This window comes from Gymnodraco acuticeps, unplaced genomic scaffold (genome assembly GCF_902827175.1).
Source record: "Gymnodraco acuticeps unplaced genomic scaffold, fGymAcu1.1, whole genome shotgun sequence".
Taxonomy (NCBI): Eukaryota; Metazoa; Chordata; class Actinopteri; order Perciformes; family Bathydraconidae; genus Gymnodraco; species Gymnodraco acuticeps.
In genome coordinates, this window is record NW_022990595.1 from 185,718 (window position 1) to 207,295 (window position 21,578).

General features: G+C 40.8%; 2 protein-coding genes and 1 pseudogene across 2 annotated transcripts; 2 read left to right on the forward strand and 1 right to left on the reverse strand.

The window, feature by feature from the left end:
* Positions 1-4,206: 4,206 nt before the first annotated feature.
* LOC117554431 (zona pellucida sperm-binding protein 3-like) lies at positions 4,207-7,037 on the reverse strand. Its single transcript, XM_034228873.1, has 10 exons — positions 6,625-7,037; positions 6,435-6,550; positions 6,240-6,343; positions 5,986-6,160; positions 5,463-5,580; positions 5,310-5,392; positions 5,061-5,230; positions 4,754-4,909; positions 4,522-4,635; positions 4,207-4,434 (listed from the first exon to the last, which is right to left on the reverse strand). The coding sequence occupies exons 1-10, from the start codon at positions 7,000-7,002 to the stop codon at positions 4,226-4,228; spliced, it is 1,623 nt and encodes a 540-aa protein (XP_034084764.1). The 5' UTR covers positions 7,003-7,037; the 3' UTR covers positions 4,207-4,225.
* A 9,115-nt stretch (positions 7,038-16,152) lies between these two features.
* Positions 16,153-17,991, forward strand: LOC117554449 (annotated as a pseudogene).
* A 215-nt stretch (positions 17,992-18,206) lies between these two features.
* LOC117554437 (zona pellucida sperm-binding protein 3-like) lies at positions 18,207-20,992 on the forward strand. The gene is made up of 10 exons (XM_034228878.1): positions 18,207-18,578; positions 18,653-18,768; positions 18,860-18,963; positions 19,043-19,217; positions 19,628-19,745; positions 19,816-19,898; positions 19,979-20,139; positions 20,291-20,446; positions 20,565-20,678; positions 20,765-20,992. Exons 1-10 carry the CDS (start codon positions 18,210-18,212, stop codon positions 20,971-20,973), a joined length of 1,605 nt encoding a protein of 534 aa, XP_034084769.1. The 5' UTR covers positions 18,207-18,209; the 3' UTR covers positions 20,974-20,992.
* The last annotated feature ends 586 nt before the right edge of the window (positions 20,993-21,578 follow it).

The window sequence follows — 21,578 nt, forward strand, 5'->3', positions numbered from 1 at the left end:
CCCTCGCGGGTTCGCGTTTCCTGTCCCCTGCGGAGCAGCGCTATGCGGCTGTCGAGGGAGAGGCCCTAGCTGTGGCCTGGGGTCTGGAACAGACGCGGTACTTCACGCAGGGGTCCGACAACCTCGTCGTGGTCACCGACCATAAGCCGTTGGTGAAGATCTTTGGCGACCGTACGCTGGATGAGATAACAAACTCGCGTCTGTTTAGACACAAGCAGCGCACCCTCCCATGGCGCTTTGACATTGTGCATCTGCCTGGCAAGAGCAACTATGCCGCTGATGCCACGTCGAGGCATCCTTCCCCCTCGGGCTCAGCGAACGGCCTCTCATTGGGGCTGCCGAGCGGGCCTGACGCCGTGGAGTTAGCACTCATGGCCTCCATCCGCGACGACGCACGGGAGCTCGGAGCCGTCTCTTGGCCCCTCCTCGCACGGGAGACAGCGGCTGACGGATGCCTCGGCCACCTCCTCCAACTCATCGAGCAGGAGGGTGGGATTGACGTAAATGACCCTGCCCTGGCGAGTCTGTCATCGGTCTGTGAGTCCGTCTACGCACAGTACGGCGTCCTGCTCTATCGGGACCGCGTCGTGGTCCCCCCATCCCTCCGTGGGAGAGTCCTTCGGCATCTCCATGCCGCTCACCAGGGTACCTCAGCGATGGGGCAGCATGCCCGAGCCATAGTTTAATGGCCCGGGATGTCCGGGGACATTCAGGCCACCAGGGACGGGTGTGCAGACTGCAACCGCAATGCCTGAAAGCACAGCTAAATGCACAGCAGTCCATTTTCACCAGGCCCAACAACAAGAGCAAGGCTGCTACCATAGCACCTTATCGTGTCAGTCACGTTCTTATCAAGTCTTTCAAAGACGGCGAAGTTGTGAAAGAAGCATTCCTGGAGGCTGCTGACGCGCTTTTTGGGGACAGTAAAAATAACAGTAGTATTTCAACAGGTTTTTGATATAATAAAAACTCAAGTTAAATACCGTTATTAATCAGCTATAAGTTTTAGTTTGTTTGAACTTATTCATTATAATTATTGTACAAAATGGTATAAGAATGCAAACATTAAGATCTGTTCTGTTTAAATTGATTATAGTCTATTATCAATTCAGGTTAAGTAACTAGTGTTGCTTGCATCCTATTTTAAAGGCATTTATTTTTATATTCAACAAAAAAAAAATGTTGATTCTTTTAATTTTGTCTTTTTTATTGCACTTTGGCAGCAGATTCCTGTGTAGCTTCAGATCTGAGTTGTCTTATTAGTAAGCCGAATGTATACGTTTGTAGCAACACTATTTTTATATAATGGCAAAGAAAGGGTTCAGAGTATTTTCTTTTTTTCCTGTGTCATATGTGGCAGCACTGTTCAATGTTTCTTGAAAACATTACCCACTGTAGTTTGTGACGTGTGAATAAACTCCAACTCTGTATCAACAACACTGTTGTGTAACTTCAGTTAAATACTTGTATGTGTGTAGAATAGAAAGAGGTAAGATAAAGGATCTGCAGTATTTTATGAAGTATTCATCGTACAAAGGTCAGTTGTATACAAGTAGAAGTGTGTATTTATCTTGTAGTAGGCTGTCAGTAATGGCTACGCCTCTCTATTTGGACTGGTAGATCTCGGCAGACTGGCAACTTTAAAAGTAGCTCTCGGTTCAAAAAAGGTTGGGCACCCCTGGTCTACAGTGTGTGCCTATTGAGCTGTTTAGAGCCATATGGGACAAAACCCGATCCTGTGACTGTAAAAACTACACTACGCATGCTCAGAATATTTTCCTATTTAATGTGTGTGGCAAAAAATAATGACCATAGGGGCATGGAGCTGCCATCCCTACTATACGTCATCTCATATCATTCAGAGCTGATTGGCTGTAAGTACGTGTGCTGCGAAAAGTGTGGTGTGTGAAGAGGAGAGAGCTGCAGTGAGGCTTCCTAAAACCAGGAAGTAAGCTGCGCATGGCTTCCCTCGACAAAAAAGCAATGAGATTTCTACATAGGATTTTAGAAAATAGCTCCAAATAAGGTCTGCGGGAAACAGACCTGTTAGATAAATCCACGTTTTATTCAGCCGGATAATATCCACATGTCTACCCTACTTTTATAATTTTCGAGTCATAAATCTATTGATTTGATTAGATTTATGATAGACTTTTGAAATTACAAGAACATAAGGAGGACTTTTACAAAAAAGTAATAGAGATTTTTGTCCAGAAGGATAGGCCAGGACTTCATCTTCAAGTCAAGGTAAGACTGCAATTTTATTGAAAATGGGATCTTACTAAGAGAGAACAATTCAATATTTAAATGATAAAATTACATTTTTTTGGGTATCCTTCTGTTGAACTGTCTGTTTAAAATTAATTGAAGCATCAGACAAAAAAAGCTTTTGAAAATATTATATTTTGATTTAGGTCAAAAATATAATATTTGTAAAACTGAAGAGTCAGTGCCAGTGCCTCACCAGCCATGAACCTCACTGCAGAAGCTTATAGACATCTAAGTTTTTTGTGCCCCACCACTTTTGTACATATGAAAACGCCACTGGTTATATATCCAGCATCTCCTATTAATCATCAACAACTTACAGTCACTTTGGAGCCACAGTCTTGTAGTCCAGCTTCAAATAAATATTCAGAGTCACCAGCAGCAACAAGTCGACACTGACTGCTCTGTGAATGCTTGACTTCTCCCAAAAAAAAAATCCCATGGAGACAAAAGGCGTCCATTTTTAAAGAAGTCAGCCTTTACCGCAATGATTATGGACACTTCTGTGCATTGTACACTGATAGTAGATCCCTCATTGAATTGTGGTTCACTGATTTGATTTTCTGTGTCAAACCCTAATGCAGCAGTTTTATATTCCCTTCCTTCAGCATCGATCATTGGTCCATCTCTCAAAGTTCGAATGGCGTCTGCAAAACCAAAAGCAAAAAGTGACAGCAGTGCCACAGAGGCTGGCCGAGCTGCCGTCACCATTGTGCTCTTTTATCAGAAGAACAGGAAAGCAAAGTAAGCAAACACAACACTACCAGTAGAACAAGTGATAATTTAGGAAATCTAAACCATACTGAATTTAAATAAGATGCAGAAGGTTCAAACTTTCAATGTCAAATACTTCCCAGTGCAGATTAATCACATGGAGAGGACAGCTGTAAGCAATTACTCATTAACTGATGAGAATTAAAGCTGCAGTGACACCGAAATACCTGCATGTGATTGGCCCACACTTGACATGTGGGTTTACATCTATTTACACTGATGCTTCAATAAATGTTGAAATAGTATATACTACAGTTAATGGAGAGCAATTTAAAATGCAGCCCCATTTTATTTTATTCAACATCAGTTTATTTTTTGCATGTAGGTTTTAATGTGGTATATAAGTACGATTCAGTTCCAGTCCACTGTAAAGTGAAACAAAAATTGACACATTTACAGCTTCACTGGTTTCTGGCTTTGAGTCCCAACAGGCACTTTGTTGCAGGGACCAAAAAACATCCCAGGAAGTTTCATCTTCCACACGGCCTTTTAGTCTAAAAACAAATGTGTGATGTCATGAATAGCATTGAGCCAATAAGTCTTGCTTCAGTTTTTTCCCCCAGATGCCTTGAAATAATGGCATCTGTAACTATACTTATCTAAAAATTAATATTGTCACTTTTTTTTTTTTTAAATCAGTCCCCAAAAATAGGAGTGAATAGATTTGTTAAGCTAAAGTAACAACTCAAGGCTTTGTAAACCATCAAATTGTACCTCTAAAACATATTGACTACCCTAGTAGAGGTCTGGGTACTCTATTAGAATGCAGTCTCCAGTCAGAAAACCCAATGGACACAAAGTTATGAGACCATGTTTATATCTTAATGCCAGATGGTCATGGTAACTCCCCTTTTAAAGAAGCTACTCATGTACAAAGGCTTTGTTGCAGCAACTGAAGTTCAAATATAAACTGGCTGACCTCCAATACATCACCTTTATACAGCTGTTACAACTAAAGCAAATGACACCCCAGAAAATAAATGCTATGGTGTAGTACCGTTTCTAGCAGCGGACAAGCCCAAGAAAAGACATGGAAGACAAATTGAATTTTGGGTCCCCCCTAAATGTTTACCGTTATATGGAATACTTTTGCATTTAATTGTTTTTAGCTGTGAGCAGGTCATCTGTTTTCCTTGTGTATTGAAACATTAAAAAGCAAACAAATTAAAGTTTGAATCATTTATTATCTCTTTTGGTCCATTGTTTCAGAAAGGTCAGATTCTGTTGCAGTGGTGTTGGACAGTGGGGGCACAGCCACATTAACCGCAGCAGTTGGGAGGACTTCATCGAGCGCCGCTGTGTTGGTACTGTTCAGCACCGCTGCCTTCGGCTGCAGGTGGGCCTCAGGAGAGGTTTTTTCTAGAACTTCAGGAACTTCCTCAGCATCTTCATCTGTAGTCGTAGAAGAAATGTGTTAATGTAAAAGGTGCATTGCAGAGTGCCATTTAAAAAAAAGAGTTAAGACTTTTCACATTTTACCTTTTTCTGTTCCACTTTTGTCTTCTTCGTCTTTATTCCGCTCAGAAGCTAAAGTCACAACGTCCACCTGGTTTTGGGTCGATGATGAATCAGGAAGCAGTCCTTTCCTCTGATCTTTGACAGAAAAACAATTCAACATTAAGATTTAATTATGGGCCATTTTAATCTCAATTTAGAGATTGTTAAAGGCTTCAAATGAACAAAGAATAATTCAATACCGGTATTGACTTACCAACTCTGTTTATTCCACTCCTCCAATGGCTGCCATACATTGTAGATCTGCTGATTTGATCAAGAATGGAAGAAGGCTCCTCTGCAGGTATGGGTCGGCTTTTCTGCTTGGCTGGCAAGACCATCATCGGACCCACTCTGGCCTCATGTTCCCACACTAACACAAACCAGCACAATGCATGTTAATTCAGTTACCCAGCCATCATCACATCTAAAACCTATGCCAAAACATGTGTCACAATTGATCATTATGACGACATCTATTCTGCAGCCAATATTCATCATACAAGTTTCTACAAGCTCCCCACCTGTACTGGTCTTCAGTCCGCTACTCCAGAGGGGTTCACGCTCTTCTGGCTTCACAAATCCTCGAGGCCTAAACTTGCTCGGGCTGCTGGGCTTACTGGGAGTTTGCTCAACTCCAATTGCTCTTTTGCATTGCCCACATAAGTAGTCATTACCATCAGCGGACCGCCATCTGATAAATAAAAAAACATTCAGCACCAATACTTTGTTTTTTGTGTGTAATTTGACATTTTAGACTGGATCTCACTTACCTTCCATTCACAAAGGTGCACGCCTTGGTTGTTGCATCTGTGCTATTTATTGGAACAGCATTCAGGCGACATGTGATGTAGAGCTATGAGAAAAGCAGGTGTTGGGAAACATGCACACACAATCATGTTTGAGGCAATTTAATAGAGCCTCACCTCCCCTCTGTCCTCATTATAAAATCTGAAGGCATCAATGGACATGTGGAGCTTGTCATCCTGTGTCCTGGCTAAGAATTGAGACCTTGAGCCTGGAAGCTGAGAGTCAACAAAGCACCTATGATGAGGAAAAACAAAAAGAGCAACACTAAATTAGCACTCATTGACTACTATAACCAGAGTCTACATTACCCACAATGAAAATCCACCGCTAACATTTCTATAGCCAAGTTCTGGAAGTAGTTCTTTAGAGTCAGAACTGCACAAATCTGACCTGTGCATTTGCTAATAGTGGCACAGAAAGGAAGAACTAGAATAAAGATTAAAAGCAAACTGCAGCTAGCCTTAGCTAATGGCTAACTTGAAGACGACACTAAAGGACTGATCTTTTATTAACCTGTCACTTGAGTCAGCATGGCTCGTGTCTGAATTAAACCACTTGAAGAGCCTTACAAATTAAACAGCTCCCTCTAGGGTCAGAAAAACACTTTACTTTTTGCCATTTAGCAATTTGCAGCCTTACCCATTTTCAATGAAGGCATGCCTGGGGCTGGAGTGCATGTCAGGGCTCAGTGTAGCCACGCAGCTGCTCACAAACACTCGGAGCCCAATGTGATGCCCAATTCTGACCGAGGCCTCGATGCTGATGGGCTCACCGAGATGAAACACATTAGAGCCTCTTTTGTACTGCCAGTCACCTGCACACGGACAGAAAAAAGTACTAAGTGCAAATAGAGACATGACAACTCATAACATGAGATAATTATCAAAACCCACTTGTCATGATTCTCAAGTTATACTGCAACATTTCCACTGCAGCCTGGGTCGACATGAAGGGGATCCAGGTAGGCATGAGTGAAGAACTGGACAAACTGTACTTCCTAAGAAACAGAAAACATGCATTTAAAAAAAGACAGACATCATTCAAAGATTTTTACAATGTGAGCTTTAAAAACAAAAAGAGACAAAGACCTTTCGTAGTGACATTCAATTGGAATTACAGCCTCCTCCATTCGAACAACACCATATGGAGAGGCCTCAGGAGAGTATATGAGCAGGTTTGTGTAGATCAGAGAGTCCTCAGTTACCTGTGGAGATTAGATGTGTTTTAAACTAGAAGCTATAATGAATCATATTTGAAATGAAATATATTTAAAGTTACCCAGTGTCTGGTGCCGCACTCCACAAGTCCAACACTGATACTGTACTCATCTGCTGAAGACGCTGTAGCTCTGCAGTACTGGTTGTTGGTCTCTACTCCAAGGCGTATCTCGTCACCATCAACAGGAGCGCCAACCGCAAACATGTCGGCTTTGATAACAATCTCCAAGGAGTCTGGATGACAGGTCACTCTGATGGTATTCACCTGCTGCGGTTCCTCAGCCGGAGACTTCTGCTGCTGCTGCCCGAGTTCTGACCTGCCTGTGTTCGCAAGGCTCTGAAACGAAGCATCTTGTGTGTAACGTGTGGACGGGAAAGCAAAAGAGGAGCTAACACAGAGTCCTACAAGGAGGATAACCTGAAAATGAAAGGCCTCCATAAGTGAAACTGATCGGCTGCTCTCTGTCTTCCTGACTGACTCACAGTAGGCCTATGGTTCAGGGTGAGCGGTGAAGCTTTTTAAACTCTAGCCGATCATTATCCTCATCAGAGCAGCACATCTGCTTCCAATCAGACACGCATCAACTTAATTGGCTGCACACTCTGAACTCAAGACATGAGGCTGATTGAGAGAGAGGTGAAGGGCGTTTTCACATGTTTAAAATGTGCATATATTTGCTTCATTGCTTGTTACTTTGGATTTTAAATAAAATGTTAGTGTCGCAGTTCATGAAAACCATACAGGAAGCATTTTGACATCCCCCTGGATCCTTAATTTGGACACATCACATTATTATGGTTGTCTATGGTGTCATTTAATTATGTTTTTAATCTGTCATCCATGTTTTGTTGATCTGTACAAACTGTAAATCCCGCAGGGACAAATGTATAACTTGTGATTTTGGGCTACATAAATAACATTCGATCTAATTTGATCTTTTGTTTAAAACATAAGACATGTCATACAAAAATCCATCCATGCAGTTCCAACTAAAAGAAAGTATTGAAAATGCATACAAATACTTAAAATAAAATAAGATCTCAACTAATTTAAATTGACTTAACAAATATATATCCATAGAGTTGAAAGCTATGATCCATTTCAGATGTTCACCCTGTAGGCCTACTGTTGCCTAAATACTTTGATAATGTTCTGTTATTTTAGCTTGATTGATTCATTTTGGTTTTTCTGTTCATTCTTTTCAGGTATTTTTTGGTGATTTATTGTAGATGTTAAAGTTGAAAGGGGGAGACAGGGGAGGACATGCCAGACATGGTCGGCCAGCTCAGGATTCGAACTGGCTTACTAGTTATTGACATAACCTCTTTCACTATTTCCTATTCCTTTGCTCTTTTATATTTGGACACATTGTATTGTCTTGTATGTGAATAGCACTTATTTTGGTGCGCTCAAAACACAACCTAAGCTTAAAAAATATATATTTATTATTATTTATGATTGCAGAGCTTCTGAATTGGACTGTGCCGGCGTACCAGCCTGTCCTCCTACAGAAAACGACCATATAGCCCGATTGTTCAAGCCCTTATTACGACCCAGAGACACGTTTTTAAAGTGTATGTTGTTTCTTACACGACCACTAGAGGTGCTCTAGTGGTCGTGTAAGAAACAACATGCTTGATTGCAAACGCTCCGGAGGGACATTTATTCACAAATAACCCTCTCTGGAAAATCCTAAATTGTGGAATAGTTTGGCCATTAAAATGCTTTTTTATTCGATTTATAGCGAGAAGTGTATATTGTACTCTTAGAATCCACGTCCAGTCGATGTGTAGGATATTTTGATAAATATTAGGAAGATGATTTGAGGTCTCGCCAGGATAACGTGTATATGCGGCAGCTTCCATGTAAAGTTAGCGTCAACCCTCACGGTGTGAAAACAGTTTTTCCGGTCTCGAAGTTTTCATAATAAAACCGGATTACAAATGATTACACAGTCATATCGGCATTACTCATCCACTAAAAAATCAGTTTATCCTTGTTGATTACACAATATTGATTGGTTTGAATTGTGTACAATGCTTTTGTGTTTTTAACCTTCGATTCGGAGAAACAAATAGTCTTTTCGGAGTTTAGACACTCCAGAGTTTCCGAAGACACTACACTACCCAGAATCCCCAGCTATCGTTTGGGACTACAACATCAGCCTTGCTTTACAAACTCCGTGATTAGTCCTCAAGCCCTGTGATTGGATGTTGGAGTGGCAGTGCGACAAGGTTACGCTGAGCGTCAACAGCTCTTTGAAATGGAATGGAACCACGGCAGACTTTCCAAAACTAGAATTGGACGGGGCCAGCCCCCCCTATTGTGTGTTTCACAACATGTTCTATGGCACGTCTCTACTTGGAATTGTAGTTTTCTAAGACGTTTTCGTATTTCCCACAATTAGAAGTTGCCAGTATTAAACTGTGTACACCCTGGAGGTTTAGGGGATACGAAACACAGTGGTGTTATCAAAAAACATATAATTAATAAATGGGTGAAAATTGCTTGTGTCCATAACGGGCAGCATTAATATACCCACATGACAGCTAAGGTCAGAAGAGCTTTATTTAACAGCTGGTCTTATGTCTGTGACCCCTCCTGTTGTTAATTGATAAGCCTGAAACATGCACTTGTCAAGGATCAGATGCAAATTTAGCAAATATGGCAGTAGCCATCGATCATCTTAAGATAAGATATACTTTATTGATCCCAAGTTAGAAATGTTTTCGTTACATCAGCATGTGTAACAGTTTTAAATATGCAGTGGTGTTTATTTGTAAATCATTTAGTATAATCACACAAATTCTGTGTTTTATATTTAATAATTCTGTGTTCTTTATTTATTGAATGTTCAATACCTGACAAGGTCGGAGATGAAAAACTTTGGTCGCAGGTTCCTCAACAGTGCATTACAAGACATCTATCAATATGTGTGTGTGTGTATACCTCCACCATTAAACTGTCATATTCTGCACATTTCTTATACTATCTACATACATCTTATAAGAGTATAATACATATGTATAATATCAGTTAAAATAAGTGCTTACACATACAGTAGTTAACATTGCAGGAAAGCAATATATTAGTACTTAGTCAGGCTTAATATTTATCTGTATAGCCTACCCCCAAAGCTTTTTTCTTATTCAAAAGAAGACCTTAACCTAAAGTATTCTTTAATGTTTAAATAAAGCTTTATTAGTGTGTCTGTCTGTGTCTCCTATTAATATCTAATAATAAAAATAATAAAATTCAATAACGTGATTGAACCACTAGGTGTCCCTTTCTATCAGCTGTGCACCGTTATGGTGTAAATACAGCCTATCTACCAATTGGATCAAATATAAAAGTCAGCCGAATTAGTGTTGATACTGCAAGGAGACTTATATTGTGAAGAGAAATTGAAGATGTTGTTTAATAGAGAACCGCAGTGACGCGTCGTAAAACCCGGAAGTAAACTTCTTCCGGTTCCTTCGTCAAAAACGCAAGGCAAATTCTCCATAGAATTTTGGAAAATAGCTCGAAATAAGGTCTGTGGTTGACACACATTTAAGAGTGGGATCACGTTTTGTTCAGCCGGATAATCTGCACATGTCTACCCTACTTTTATAATTTTTGAATCATAAATCTAGTCGCCAAAAGCTAAATGCTACCGTTATGCTATAAACGAACTACAAGCCAGTACAGCAGCAGGGTCGCACGACTTCAACGTCACGCCAACTTAAGATCGTTTCAACTGACTTGCACTGAAACTGCACTTTGAACACTTTAAATATATTAACATTTTAAACTGTATACCCAGGGCCGCCCCTCCCTACAGGCCAATCACGCAGGCTGCATGGGGCCCCGCCTTGCGCAGGGCGCCCCGCCCAGAGGGCCTCAGCTGCTGTGCGCAGTTCTCCACACACCCCCGCCCCCGCAAGAGTGAGAGTGAGAGGTGACAAGGGGAGCACGTCTGTAACCCGACACCGTTGCAATGAATCAACATCTGACCAATCACGGCTTTGATACGGCCACTAGTGCAGGTGAAGAGATGTCGGTGAAAAGACAGTTTCAGTTCAGCGCAAGCTAGAGGGGAAAAAAAAAAACATGAAGAAACTAGAGCATCACTCGAAGGTGGGTTATTGTATGAGTCAAATGTACAACTTGCGAATGTTGTATAAGTCAAATTGCCAATTGCCATATTAAAACATCAGCTGCATCACGACATGAAGAAGGCAGTCTCTGCATAGCATAGAGGCTAATGGAGATGCAGTTATTTCCAGCATTCTTTATTTACCATTCATTCAAGTATGGTATGCCTTTTATCTGCTAATGTACAGGAGGAAGAGTGATACACTGTCTGTCTAGTTGGCTTACATAACAGTTAAAGTTTACAGCCTAAAAAACATGGAGCATGTTTCCCCCTTTTATTCATTTTTATGTCAATTTGCACATTTCATGGTGATGCTCAGCCTCTCCCCTTAACTCCTAACAATCATCATCATGTCAACCACAACACAGAGAAATACTGATAGAAATGTGTGTGTAGTTGTTGACACATTGCTGACAGAGGGAACTAGAATACAGATTTAAGAAATATCAGTTTTTGAGCATGTCATAAGCATGTTTTGTCTTGACTATTACAACAATATTACAATACAATAATATAGTATTTATATTATTGAATTGATTATTATTATGATTATTATTATTAGTAGAAGTAGTTTATTTGCATTCATTATATTGTAATCTTTTTGAGGCTAGTATTTGGCAGGAAATGCAGACGTATTCACCTGTAAACGCATACTGAACGACATACATGCACATTTACCATTTACCTCACTGTATAAAAAAGTAACTGTGTTGATAATAATAATAAACAGGAATTATATTTGCAAACTAGCCTACTTTGTTTCCAAAAAAAAAATGTGTACTCCTATCGGTAGGGGGGGGGCCTCATCTCACAATGTCGCTTGGGGCCCCAAGTTGGCCAGGGACGGCCCTGTGTATACCCCGGTTATCTAGACCCTTTTTGTTTTGTTTAATGTATACCACGTTTATCTAGGCCCTTTTTGTTTTGTTTTATGTATACATGTCACACTGTGGGAAACGATATTTCGATATTTCTGGATGTATAACTGTGAGGTATTTCTATATTACTTTGTAATAGTAAACCCCAGCTCGGTTCAATAACCAGAACCCAGTGAACAGAGATAACAGGACTCATGTTTCCAGTTTACTTGCTGCAAGGAGAATCAGCGAGTGACATGTCATGTCAACTCCTTAACCAACTCCCAGCTAGGAGAATCGGCGAGTGACATATGCCATGTCCACTCCTTAACCAACTCTCAGCTAGGAGAGCCAACTCTCCTCGCCTTCTCCTTGGCACCCTCTTTTTATTTCAACAAACAGTTACAAGTCATGCATGAGGAAGTGTATGTAACCAACGGCTTATTTGTCAATGGGAGTCTTGTGACTCGCAATCATGTGGGTGAGTGTGTGTGTGTGTGTGTGTGTGTGTGTGTGTGTGTGTGTGTGTGTGTGTGTGTGTGTGTGTGTGTGTATGGTCCACAGAAAAGAGGAACAGACTATTCTCTGTTCCTCTTTTCTGACTATGGTCTCTTTACAACATAAAATGACAACATATTATGAAAACACGTTTATCCTTCAATAAACTCTAACAATAACACATGTAGAATTTTTGACAATAAAGCTGAATTTAACTATAAGTCATGGCTGTGTCAATTACCAGTCTGATATCGTTTTACAAAGATGACAAGAAGAGTGTAGATAGAGGAGAGAACCACTACAAGTCAGGACACGTAAAACAGTGCAGCCTAGATGAAGGTGTGCTTACCAAATCAGGGGATAAGTACAAGTACCCGCATGGGTCTCTAGCGCCACCTATGCTGGAATACACACATCACACATTGGCTGTCCACATATAGCATAGTATGCTGCCGGGGGACCGCATAAACGCCTGGTTAACTTATCCCACCGCCAGCATATGGTGGCCCACGGCCCCAACAAATGAATGGGGAGAAAGCCGAGAAAAGGCCAGATGCACTTACCGGTGTTGTCAGGGCTAGCATGAGGGACAAGGTTTATAGTGTCGGTGAGTAGTGATAGCAAGAGTACCGTTAACCTAGAGTTCATTTATTCACATTCATTCCCATCAACAAATCCACTTTATGTGTCACATGAAATCTTTATTAGGCAAGGCAAGTTTATTTATATAGCACTTTTCAACACAAGGCAATTCAAAGTGCTTTACAAAAAATGAAAGACGTTAAGAAAATGGCATTTAAAATCAGTCATTAAAAAGAAAAGCTAATAAAATAAACATTAAAAGAAAAAATACATGGATAAAAGTTACAGTGCAGTCTAAGATATGAATAGTTCAATTAAAAGCAGCGGCAAAAAGAAAAGTCTTTAGTCTGGATTTAAAAGTAGTCAGAGTTGCAGCGGACCTGCAGGTTTCTGGGAGTTTGTTCCAGATATTTGGAGCATAATAACTGAACGCTGCTTTACCATGTTTAGTTCTGACTCTGGGGACAGAAAGCTGACCAGTCCCTGAAGACCTGAGAGATCTGGATGGTTCATAATTTAGCAGGAGGTCAGAAATGTGTTTTGGGCCTAAACCATTCAAAGCTTTATAAACCAGCAGCAGTATTTTGAAATCTATTCTTTGACACACAGGAAAACAGTGTAAAGACTTCAGAACAGGAGTGATGTGATCCACTTTCTTAGTGTTAGTGAGGACTCGAGCAGCGGCGTTCTGAATCAGCTGCAGCTTCCTAATAGATTTTTTAGTGAGACCTGTGAAGACACCATTGCAGTAGTCGAGTCTACTGAAGATAAAAGCATGGACAAGTTTTTCCAAATCCTGCTGTGACATTAGTCTTTTAATCCTAGATATGTTCTTTAGGTGATAGTAGGCTGATTTAGTAACTGTTTTAATGTGACTGTTGAAACTCAGGTCAGAGTCCATGACTACACCTAGATTTCTGGCTTTATCTGTTGTTTTGAACATTGCAAACTGAAGCTCAGCGCTAACTTTTAAACGTTCTGCCTTGGCTCCAAAAACCATTACTTCAGTTTTATCTTTGTTTAATTGGAGAAAGTTCTGACACATCCAGTCATTGATTTGTTCAATGCACTTACTCAGTGTTTGAATTGGAGCATAGTCTCCTGGTGAAATGGTTACGTAAATGTGTGTGTCATCTGCATAGCTATGGTAACTTATTTTGTTGTTCTTCATTATCTGAGCCAGTGGTAGCATGTAGACGTTAAAGAGAAGAGGCACCAAGATTACAAATATTACACACCAGAAAACACAGAAATATCCATGAAATAAACATACAGTAGGCTATAAACAATTAAAGGGATAATTGGGAAGGCATTACAAATGTAAATATATTTTAAATAATAAAACAATCCCACCACCACATGTATCTACAGGAGAAGAGGGAATTCATGTGAAAATGTGAATGCCCACGTGGAGAATGGAAATGCAGTCATGTGGCTGCATTAGCCATCTTTGCCATCCACAATTTCAGCTGCACTGACACCCCCTGTCAGTGGAAGAAGCCAAAGGCAGCTAAACGTACGCATTCAGTGGAGGAGCTATTTCCTCCAACTAATAACTAATTCAAACCGCTGACAAGAGAGCCCACCTCCGAAGATCGTGACTGGCTGAGGGACAGACTCGGGGAAAGGTTCTCAGGAATTTCTTGGCTTCTCTCCCCCGAGCCAGAAGAGGAACACTCCAGCTTGGAAACACTTACTGTTCCTGAAATTCTCAAATCTGTTGGGCATCAGGGACTTGAGGCAATTGTGGCAAGCATGGCATTGTCTGAGGAGCAACAGAGAGCAATTCAGGTGGTTACCACTGGTCAGCGAACCAACCCAAACTGGCATTTGTTCAGGAAAGGAAGGTTGACTGCCAGCAACTTTGGAGCTGTCCTGAGATCAAAGCGTGTGACTGCTTCCCTTAGTGCCAGGGTGCTAGGGCAACAACAGGCCCTTGATGGTGTTTTGTCTGTACAGTGGGGGACTATGAATGAATGTGAGGGCGTCAGGGCATTCACCACTGCAATCCATGAGTCAGGTTTGGGGCTCTCCCAATCAGGATTGTTGGGGGCATCTCCAGATGGTCTGGTAGAGTCTTCCGTTGTGCTGGAGGTAAAGTGTCCCTACGGAGCCAGGGAAATGACAATTAGTGAAGCATTGCAAATCAAGGGTTCTGTGTCAGTAAGGAGGGAGAAACATTCAGCCTACGTGAGGAACATCCTTACTGGCACCAAGTGCAAGGTCAGCTTCACCTCACTGCAAGAAAGAAGAAGAAATTAAAAAATTGTGAATCGTTTTTAATTTACATGTACTCGCCTTTGCAATGTTGTGGTTGTTAGAGTGTTTCCTGTCAACTCGTCTGTTGGGAAGATATCAAATATTAGTTTCATGGAAGTCACACCGTCACATATAAGAGCATTAAGACATACAGTACATAGGCTAAAACAAAACATCTAAAGATATAACCTTGCACTTTGTCTCGTGAACATTTTCACTATTTTGACATTTTTATAGATGAAAATTGAACTAAAGAAATAAATGGTAGATTAATCCATATTGAAAATAGGTGTCAGCTGCTACACTAATTATAATAGTTATATTTCTTAATTAAGATAAGATATTACTGTAATGATCCCAATTTGGGAAATGTTTGTGTTGCAGCAGCATAACAAGAAAAACAAAATATAAGTTATTATATATACAAAAGTATGTGAGGGATGGAATATTAAATTGAATATAAATGTAAAATGTACATGTGATTTTACGTCCAAGAGAAGCTATGGAGCAGAGAGTTCTCTGCCAGCCAGAGGTGATTTGTTATTAGTTCAATATGTCAAACTGATTTCCCTGACTACAATCTTTAGTTACATGGTTACATAGTTAAATTCCTGTTTTTGGGGACTGATTAAAAAAAAGTGACAATATTAATGTTTAGATAAGTATAGTTACAGATGCCATTATTTCAAAGCATCTGGGGAAAAAACTGAAGCAAGACTTATTGGCTCAATGCTATTCATGACATCACACATTTGTTTTTAGACTAAAAGGCCGTGTGGAAGATGAAACTTCCTGGGATGTTTTTTGGTCCCTGCAACAAAGTGCCTGTTGGGACTCAAAGCCAGAAACCAGTGAAGCTGTAAATGTGTCAGTTTTGGTTTCACTTTACAGTGGACTGGAACTGAATCGTACTCATATACCACATTAAAACCTACATGCAACAAATAAACTGATGTTGAATAAAATAAAATGGGGCTGCATTTTAAATTGCTCTCCATTAACTGTAGTATATACTATTTCAACATTGATTGATGCATAAGGAAGGAAGCATCAGTGTAACTACTAGATGTAAACGCACATGTCAGGTGTGGGCCAATCACATGCAGGTATTTCGGTGTGACTGCAGCTTTAATTCTCATCAGTTAATGAGTAATTGCTTCCAGCTGTCCTCTCCATGTGATTAGTCTGCACTGGGAAGTATTTGACATTGAGAGTTTGAACCTTCTGCATCTTATTTAAATTCAGTATGGTTTAGATTTCCTAAATTATCACTTGTTCTACTGGTAGTGTTGTGTTTGCTTACTTTGCTTTCCTGTTCTTCTGATAAAAGAGCACAATGGTGACGGCAGCTCGGCCAGCCTCTGTGGCACTGCTGTCACTTTTTGCTTTTGGTTTTGCAGACGCCATTCGAACTTTGAGAGATGGACCAATGATCGATGCTGAAGGAAGGGAATATAAAACTGCTGCATTAGGGTTTGACACAGAAAGTCAAATCAGTGAACCACAATTCAATGAGGGATCCACTATCAGCGTACAATGCACAGAAGTGTCCATAATCATTGCGGTAAAGGCTGACTTCTTTAAAAATGGACGCCTTTTGTCTCAATGGGATTTTTTTTGGAGAGAAGTCAAGCATTCACAGAGCAGTCAGTGTTGACCTGTTGCTGCTGGTGACTGAATATTTATTTGAAGCTGGACTACAAGACTGTGGCTCCAAAGTGACTAAGTTGTTGATGATTGTTGAGATATAACATACAGACTTGTATAGTGTATGACTCCATGTATTACTGTGTACCATATATTCTTTATTATGTAAGTAGCTGCGACTTCTAACTGTGTTCATTGGTTAGGGCTGCACCACATGATTGTGATGTCACTACCTGGTATAAGACCGTTGGAAGTCACACCCCTTCTCTCTCTGTCCTCAAGCCTCTTGAGATGTGTGCCTATAATAAATAACGCCGTGATGAATGGCTAAACTTGAACTGCTGAGATTATTCACCTTTCTGCTGCAGGAGACAAAAGGTATAAGTCTAAATCTGCTAATAATAGAAGATGCTGGATATATAACTGTGGTTGCTCAAGTGGTAGTTTTGATTTGTTGTGTTTTCAGAAGTGTCCCTGATTTTAGTTATTTTTTATTCTATAGACATCTAAGGACTAAGGACAATGTGTACATTAATTCCTTACGTTGAATTCTCAAATCATACATAAACAGTGTAGTATTTCGCAGGGCAATTTGTTCTTTTCTTTTTTTTAGTACACTACTGGATAAATGGGTCTTTGATTTTCTTGCACAAGTTTTTTAAGACATTGTCAATGGAGGTTTTGCTTTTCTTAAATTCGACCACCATTTTAATTAGAAAAAAAACCATTGTTTAATACAAAATGAACATTTATATTTGAAGTATAGTAGGATATTACTTATTTATAAGTTTGAGCATTTTTTCAACCAATAAAGAAACACTCAATTACAGTTTCAAAACTCATTACAGAATAACTGAGTATAAGCAGAAACACAAATATGTTGACTTCAATTACGGTGAGTGACGCTTGTGTTTAATTGTAGAGGACTGGACAGGAGAGACGCTCACCAGTGTCTTCTACACCGGAGACCTCCTGCACCTCGAGGCCTCTTACAGCGGTCCTGATGCGAGACACAGACGCCTGTTTATCGACGGCTGTGTCGCCGCTCTGTCTCCTGACCTGAGATCAGCCCCCAGATCCTACTTTATCGAAAACCATGGGTAAGAGAAGCTCAGAATACAGAATGATAATTGGCTCTTAAATTGCATTCAAAAAAAATGTTTTCGTCAGGTGCTTCAATGATGCCAAAGAGGACAGATCAAATGCACTTTTCAATCCCAGAACAAGATCTTCTTCTCTTCAGCTGCAGCTCGATGCCTTCCTGTTCCCCCACGACACAAGGAACTCAGTGAGCCACTTTGAATGACTTTGTCATGTTTGGAAATGCTTCGAAGTTGTATAATGCCATTTCTTTGGGCTCTCTTATATTAGGTTTTTAACACTTGCCAGCTGAAAGCGACCTCTGAAACGCAGAAGAGCAGCCCCGTCAACAAGGCCTTGTTTTAAACATGTGAAAACGCCCTTCACCTCTCCCAATCAGCCTCATGTCTTGAGTTCAGAGTGTGCAGCCAATTAAGCTGATGCGTGTCTGATTGGACGCAGGTGTGCTGCTCTGATGAGGATAATGATCGGCTAGAGTTTAAAAAAATTCCACCGCTCACACTGAACCATAGGCCTACTCTGAGTCAGTCAGGAAGACAGAGAGCAGCCGAACAGTTTCACTTATGGAGGCCTTTCATTTTCAGGTTATCCTCCTTGTAGGACTCTGTGTTAGCTCCTCTTTTGCTTTCCCGCCCACACAAGATGCTTCGTTTCAGAGCCTTGCGAACACAGGCAGGTCAGAACTCGGGCAGCAGCAGCAGAAGTCTCCGGCTGAGGAACCGCAGCAGGTGAATACCATCAGAGTGACCTGTCATCCAGACTCCTTGGAGATTGTTATCAAAGCAGATATGTTTGCGGTTGGAGCTCCTGTTGATGGTGACGAGATACGCCTTGGAGTAGAGACCAACAACCAGTACTGCAGAGCTACAGCGTCTTCAGCAGATGAGTACAGTATCAGTGTTGGACTTGTGGAGTGCGGCACCAGACACTGGGTAACTTTAAATATATTTCATTTCAAATATGATTCATTATAGCTTCTAGTTTTAAACACGTCTACTCTCCACAGGTAACTGAGGAATCTCTGATCTACACAAACCTGCTCATATACTTTCCTGAGGCCTCTCCATATGGTGTTGTTCGAATGGAGGAGGCTGTAATTCCAATTGAATGTCACTACGAAAGGTCTTTGTCTCTTTTTGTTTTTAAAGCTCACATTGTAAAAATCTTTGAATGATGTCTGTCTTTTTTTAAATGCATGTTTTCTCTTTCTTAGGAAGTACAGTTTGTCCAGTTCTTCACTCATGCCTACCTGGATCCCCTTCATGTCGACCCAGGCTGCAGTGGAAATGTTGCAGTTTAACTTGAGAATCATGACAAGTGGGTTTTGATAATTATCCCATGTTATGAGTTGTCATGTCTCTATTTGCACTTAGTGCTTTTTTCTGTCCGAGTGCAGGTGACTGGCAGTACAAAAGAGGCTCTAATGTGTTTCATCTCGGTGAGCCCATCAGCATCGAGGCCTCGGTCAGAATTGGGCATCACGTGGAGCTCCGAGTGTTTGTGAGCAGCTGCGTGGCTACCCTGAGCCCTGACATGCACTCCAGCCCCAGGCATGCCTTCATTGAAAATGGGTAAGGCTGCAAATTGCTAAATGGCAAAAAGTAAAGTATTTTTCTGACCCTAGAGGGAGCTGTTTAATGTGTAAGGCTCTTCAAGTTGTTTAATTCAGACACGAGCAATGCTGACTCGAGTGACAGGTTAATAAAAGATCATTCCTTTAGCGTTGTCTTCAAGTTAGCCATTAGCTAAGGCTAGCTGCAGTTTGCTTTTAATCTTTATTCTAGTTATTCCTTTCTTTGCCACTATTGGCAAACGCACAGGTCAGATTTGTGCAGTTCTGACTCTAAAGAACTACTTCCAGAACTTGCCTATAGGCTATAGAAATGTTAGCGGTGGAGTTGCATTGTGGGTAATGTAGACTCTGGTTATAGTAGTCTGAGTGCTAATTTAGTGTTGCTCTTTTTGTTTTTCCTCATCATAGGTGCTTTGTTGACTCTCAGCTTCCAGGCTCAAGGTCTCAATTCTTAGCCAGGACACAGGATGACAAGCTCCACATGTCCATTGATGCCTTCAGATTTTATAATGAGGACAGAGGGGAGGTGAGGCTCTATTAAATTGCCTTAAACATGATTGTGTGTGCATGTTTCCCAACACCTGCATTTCTCATAGCTCTACATCACATGTCGCCTGTATGCTGTTCCAATAAATAGCACAGATGCAACAACCAAGGCGTGCACCTTTGTGAATGGAAGGTAAGTGAGATCCAGTCTAAAATATGTCAAATTACACACACAAAGCAAAGTATTGGTGCGGAATGTTTTTTATTTATCAGATGGCGGTCCGCTGATGGTAATGACTACTTATGTGGGCAATGCAAAAGACCAATTGGAGTTGAGCAAACTCCCAGCAGCCCGGGCAAGTTTAGGCCTCGAGGGTTTGTGAAACCAGAAGAGCGTGAACCCCTCTGGAGGAGCGGACTGAAGACCAGTACAGGTGGGGAGCTTGTAGAAACTTGTATGATGAATATTGGCTGCAGAATAGATGTCGTCATAATGATCAATTGTGACACATGTTTTGGCATAGGTTTTAGATGTGATGATGGCTGGGTAACTGAATTAACATGCATTGTGCTGGTTTGTGTTAGTGTGGGAACATGAGGCCAGAGTGGGTCCGATGATGGTCTTGCCAGCCAAGCAGAAAAGCCGACCCATACCTGCAGAGGAGCCTTCTTCCATTCTTGATCAAATCAGCAGATCTACAATGTATGGCAGCCATTGGAGGAGTGGAATAAACAGAGTTGGTAAGTCAATACCGGTATTGAATTATTCTTTGTTCATTTGAAGCCTTTAACAATCTCTAAATTGAGATTAAAATGGCCCATAATTAAATCTTAATGTTGAATTGTTTTTCTGTCAAAGATCAGAGGAAAGGACTGCTTCCTGATTCATCATCGACCCAAAACCAGGTGGACGTTGTGACTTTAGCTTCTGAGCGGAATAAAGACGAAGAAGACAAAAGTGGAACAGAAAAAGGTAAAATGTGAAACGTCTTAACTCTTTTTTTAAATGGCACTCTGCAATGCACCTTTTACATTAACACATGTCTTCTACGACTACAGATGAAGATGCTGAGGAAGTTCCTGAAGTTCTAGAAAAAACCTCTCCTGAGGCCCACCTGCAGCCGAAGGCAGCGGTGCTGAACAGTACCAACACAGCGGCGCTCGATGAAGTCCTCCCAACTGCTGCGGTTAATGTGGCTGTGCCCCCACTGTCCAACACCACTGCAACAGAATCTGACCTTTCTGAAACAATGGACCAAAAGAGATAATAAATGATTCAAACTTTAATTTGTTTGCTTTTTAATGTTTCAATACACAAGGAAAACTGATGACCTGCTCACAGCTGCTCAATTGTTTCCTAATGAGCAAAAGTATTCCATATAACGGTAAACATTTATGGGGTGGACTCAAAATTGCTATTTGACTTCCTTGTCTTTTCTTGTGCTTGTCTGCTGCTAAAATGTGTACTACAACATTGTAGTTTTTGTCTGGGGAGATATGATGCGTTGTTGAAACGGCTGTATAAAGGAGATGCATCAGAGGTCAGCCAGTTTATATTTGAACTTCAGTTGCTGCAACAAAGCCTTTGTACATGAGTAGCGACTTTAAAAGGGGAGTTACCGTGGGGGCCCTGGCAATATAATGACCTGGGCAAGTAGTTCAAAGCTTTTAATTTCAATCAGATCCGATCAGATTTAGAATTTTTTTTTTTTTTTTTTTTTTTTGTGATCCAGGATCAGACAAATCAGCCAGATGTTGTCCCTGTAGTTCAAAGCAATTCAGGATAGGATCACCCTGATCCAGATTTACAATTTACAATTACAGTTGCAGGGACCAGATACAATTTTTCAAGATTACTAGATCCTGAATATCA

Coding starts and splice junctions, on each gene's coding strand:
- LOC117554431 (XM_034228873.1), bottom strand. CDS start 7,002: ATGGAGGCCTTTCATTTTCAGGTTATCCTCCTTGTAGGACTCTGTGTT. Junction 6,344..6,434: donor ATTGAATGTCACTACGAAAG/GTCTTTGTCTCT, acceptor TCTGTTTCTTAG/GAAGTACAGTTTGTCCAGTT. Junction 5,581..5,985: donor CATGCCTTCATTGAAAATGG/GTAAGGCTGCAA, acceptor TCCTCATCATAG/GTGCTTTGTTGACTCTCAGC.
- LOC117554437 (XM_034228878.1), top strand. CDS start 18,210: ATGGAGGCCTTTCATTTTCAGGTTATCCTCCTTGTAGGACTCTGTGTT. Junction 18,964..19,042: donor TAACTTGAGAATCATGACAA/GTGGGTTTTGAT, acceptor GTCCGAGTGCAG/GTGACTGGCAGTACAAAAGA. Junction 19,746..19,815: donor ATAATGAGGACAGAGGGGAG/GTGAGGCTCTAT, acceptor CATTTCTCATAG/CTCTACATCACATGTCGCCT.